The following is a 3,852-nucleotide window of genomic DNA, read 5'->3' as shown; positions in this document are numbered from 1 at the left end:
TGTGGGGACCCCCCCAAACACCTGGGTCCTCTGGGGGGAGGGGGGCAGCAGTTGATGTAGAAGCCCAAGGTTGCGATGAGGTTTTATTGGGATTAAATAAATATCCTGTGGGTGGGGGGGGGTCGGCCGTGGAGTTGGGGGGGGGGACATGTCCCCTCCTTGGGGGGTCCTGTCCCCCAACCCCACCAGCCCAGCGGGATCCAGGTGTCCCCGATGCCCGTCCTCTTCCCCCTCAGGCGCCCTCCTTGGTCTTGGTGGTGCTCAAGGGGACGGTCACCTCCTCGTCCTTGAGGTGACCCGCTCTGTCGCGCCCCCCAGGGGAAGAGAAACCCCAAAACCTTCAACCTTTCCCCCCAAAAAACCTTTGTCCCTTCTCAACCCAAACCCCTTGGTCCTTCTCAACCCCAAACCTTCAACCCTTCTCCCCAAAAACCTTTGTCCCTTCTTACCCCAAAACCTTCATCCCTTCTCAACCCAAACCCCTTGGTCCTTCTCAACCCCAAACCTTCAACCCTTCTCCCCCAAAATCTTTGTCCCTTCTCAACCCAAACCCCTTGGTCCTTCTCACCCCCAAACCTTCATCCCAACCCCAAAACCTTCATCCTTCCCCAACCCCATAACCTTCAACCCTTCTCTCCCCCCAGGACCTTCATCCCAACCCCGAAACCTTCATCCTTCCCCAACCCCAAAACCTTCAACCCTTCTCTTCCCCCAAGACCTTCATCCCAACCCCGAAACCTTCATCCTTTCCCAACCCCATGACCTTCAACCCTTCTCTCCCCCCAAGACCTTCATCCCAACCCCAAAACCTTCAACCCTTCTCTCCCCCCAAGACCTTCATCCCAACCCCAAAACCTTCAACCCTTCTCTCCCGCCAAGACCTTCATCCCAACCCCAAAACCTTCATCCTTCCCCAACCCCAAAACCTTCAACCCTTCTCTTCCCCCAAGACCTTCATCCCAACCCCGAAACCTTCATCCTTTCCCAACCCCATGACCTTCAACCCTTCTCTCCCCCCAAGACCTTCATCCCAACCCCAAAACCTTCAACCCTTCTCTTCCCCCAAGACCTTCATCCCAACCCCAAAACCTTCAACCCTTCTCTTCCCCCAAGACCTTCATCCCAACCCCAAAACCTTCATCCTTCCCCAACCCCATAACCTTCAACCCTTCTCTTCCCCCAAGACCTTCATCCCAACCCCAAAACCTTTGTCCCTTCTCACCCCAAACCCTTTGGGCCTCCTCCAAGAAATCTTGCCCTAAAATGGCCATTTTCCCCCTCGTGTCAACCACAAAAGGGTCGGGGAGGAAAAGGGGATCTGGTGGGGACACGGGGTCCCTCGTGGTGGCCAAAGCCACTTCTCTGGGGAGCTCCTCACCGTCTCTCGACGTCCTTGACGGTCTCTGGCAGGGGCATGTTGCGGGTCTCGGGCAGAAAGCAAGTGGCGATGGCTGAGATGATGGGGGCAGCCCCATAGATGATGAGGGGCAGCACCGGGGTCACGTCAGCTGCCATGCGCACCAGCGGGGCCACCATGCTGCCCACACGGGCCATGGTGCCCCCCAGGCCCATCCCCGTCTGCCTGTGCCAGGGAGAGGGAGGGGATGGATGGTTGGATGGATGGATGGTTGGATGGATGGATGGGATGAGGGTTGAAGGGTTTGATGATGATGGATGGAGAGGTGGTTGGAGGGGTTGATGATGGATGGATGGTTGGGTGGATGGATGGATGGATGGATGGTTGGGTGGAGAGGTGGTTGGATGGGATGAGGGTTGGAAGGGTTGATGATGGATGGAGAGGTGGTTGGAGGGGTTGATGATGGATGGATGGAGAGGTGGTTGGATGAATGGGTTGAGGGTTGGAAGGGTTGATGATGGATGGATGGATGGATGGATGGAGTGCTGGATGGATGGATGGATGGCATGAGGGTTGAAGGGTTTGATGATGATGGATGGAGAGGTGGTTGGAGGGGTTGATGATGGATGGATGGATGGTTGGGTGGAGAGGTGGTTGGATGGGATGAGGGTTGGAAGGGTTGATGATGGATGGATGGATGGATGGATGGCATGAGTGTTGAAGGGTTTGATGATGATGGATGGAGAGGTGGTTGGAGGGGTTGATGATGGATGGATGGTTGGGTGAAGAAGTGGTTGGATGGGATGAGGGTTAGAAGGGTTGATGATGGATGGATGGAGAGGTGGTTGGATGAATGGGTTGAGGGTTGGAAGGGTTGATGATGGATGGATGAAGAGGTGGTTGGATGAATGGGTTGAGGGTTGGAAGGATTGATGATGGATGGATGGAGAGGTGGTTGGATGAATGGGTTGAGGGTTGGAAGGGTTGATGATGGATGGATGGAGTGCTGGATGGATGGATGGATGGGCTGGTCAATGGACGATGGATGGTTGAGTTGATGGGTGGAAGACAACTTGGCAGATGGATGAGTGGATGGAGGGGTGGACAGATGGAGAGGGGGCAGCTCCTGGAAGTGACAACCACCCACCTGATGACGGTGGGGAGGAGCTCTCCAGTGAAGATGTAGGCACAGTTGAAGGAGGCAGCCAAGGACCCCTTCCCAATCACGGCGAAGGTCATGCGCAGCATCTGCAGCTCTGGGGATGGGGATGGGAGGTCTCACACCTCCAGCCCCACAACAGCTCCTCGATGACCCACCAGTGGTCCTCCAACCTCTGTCTCCACCCCTGAACATCCCAAGTCCCTCCAATGATCCTTCATCCCTCCATCTCTGTCCTCCATCTTCCATCCCTCCGTCCCTCCAACCTCCACTCATCCTTCCACCCTCTGTTCTCCATCCCTCCATCCCATTGTCCTCCGTCCTCCATCCCATTGTCCTTCATCCTTCATCCCGTTGTCCTCCCTCCATCCCATTGTTCTTCATTCCTCCGTCCTCCATCCCATTGTCCTTCATCCTTCATCCCATTGTCCTCCCTCCATCCCATGGTCCTCTATCTCTCCATCCATCTCTCCATCCCATTGTCCTCCCTCCTTCAATCGCGTTGTCCTCCATCTCATTGTCCTCCATCCCTCCCAGCACCCACCCATCGGCACGATGATGTTGGCGAGGATGCAGATGCCAGCGAGCCCCAAGGCGCCCGCCTGGGCCACCCGCCGCCCCACGCAGCTGATGGCCAACACCGAGATCAGCTTGGCCGGGATGTCCACAGCCCCGAAGACCAGCTGGCTCAGGTAGATGTCTACCCCGAAGCCCTGCAGATCCATGGCCAACCCGTAGTAGGCGAAGCTGGTGGAGAACCTGCCCCCAAAATCCAACATGTCAAGGTGAAACCCTCCAGATGTCACCAAGTGGGGACCACAAAGGTGGGATTTGGTCGCCCAAAGGTGGTGGTTGACCCCCAAAAGTTGGGGTTTGGCCCCAAAAGGTGGGGTTTGGCCTCCACTTGCCAGATGAAGGAGACGCCGCAAGAGACCATCCTCATCCCGGGGGTACGGACCAGGGAGGCCAGGGCCCCCCCCGGCAGCGGTGGCTCCGGGCGCACCAACCCCTGCAGCACCTGCAGGAAAGGGGGATCGGGAGGGATCTAGGGGGGGATCTGAGGGATGTAGGAGGGATCTAGGGGGGATATGAGGGATGTAGGAGGGATCTAGGTGGGATCTAAGGGATGTAGGAGGGATCTAGGGGGGATCCGAGGGATTTAGGAGGGATCTAGGTGGGATTTGAGGGATGTAGGAGGGATGTAGGGGGGATCTGAGGGATGTAGGGGGGATCTGAGGGATGTAGGAGAGATCTAGGTGGGATCCAAGGGATGTAGGAGGGATCTAGGGGGGATCCGAGGGATGTAGAAGGGATCTAGGTGGGATTTGAGGGATGT

General features: G+C 56.8%; 1 protein-coding gene across 1 annotated transcript in view; it reads right to left on the bottom strand.

Annotated features, from left to right (window-relative positions):
* Positions 1-168: 168 nt before the first annotated feature.
* The window catches only part of LOC106902769 (solute carrier family 22 member 6-B-like), a 20,511-nt gene continuing 16,827 nt past the window's right edge, over positions 169-3,852 (bottom strand). The window contains exons 15-19 of the mRNA XM_014966558.1: positions 3,425-3,534; positions 3,061-3,275; positions 2,505-2,613; positions 1,379-1,582; positions 169-302 (exon numbers count right to left, since the gene is read on the bottom strand). Coding sequence (XP_014822044.1) covers positions 233-302; positions 1,379-1,582; positions 2,505-2,613; positions 3,061-3,275; positions 3,425-3,534 — 708 coding nt within the window. The 3' untranslated portion in view covers positions 169-232. The remainder of the gene's footprint in view (positions 303-1,378; positions 1,583-2,504; positions 2,614-3,060; positions 3,276-3,424; positions 3,535-3,852) is intronic.

The sequence above is a fragment of the Calidris pugnax genome, unplaced genomic scaffold (genome assembly GCF_001431845.1).
Source record: "Calidris pugnax isolate Ruff unplaced genomic scaffold, ASM143184v1 scaffold77, whole genome shotgun sequence".
Taxonomy (NCBI): Eukaryota; Metazoa; Chordata; class Aves; order Charadriiformes; family Scolopacidae; genus Calidris; species Calidris pugnax.
Note: the sequence above shows the minus strand (reverse complement) of the source record. Positions and strands in the feature narration are given on the sequence as shown.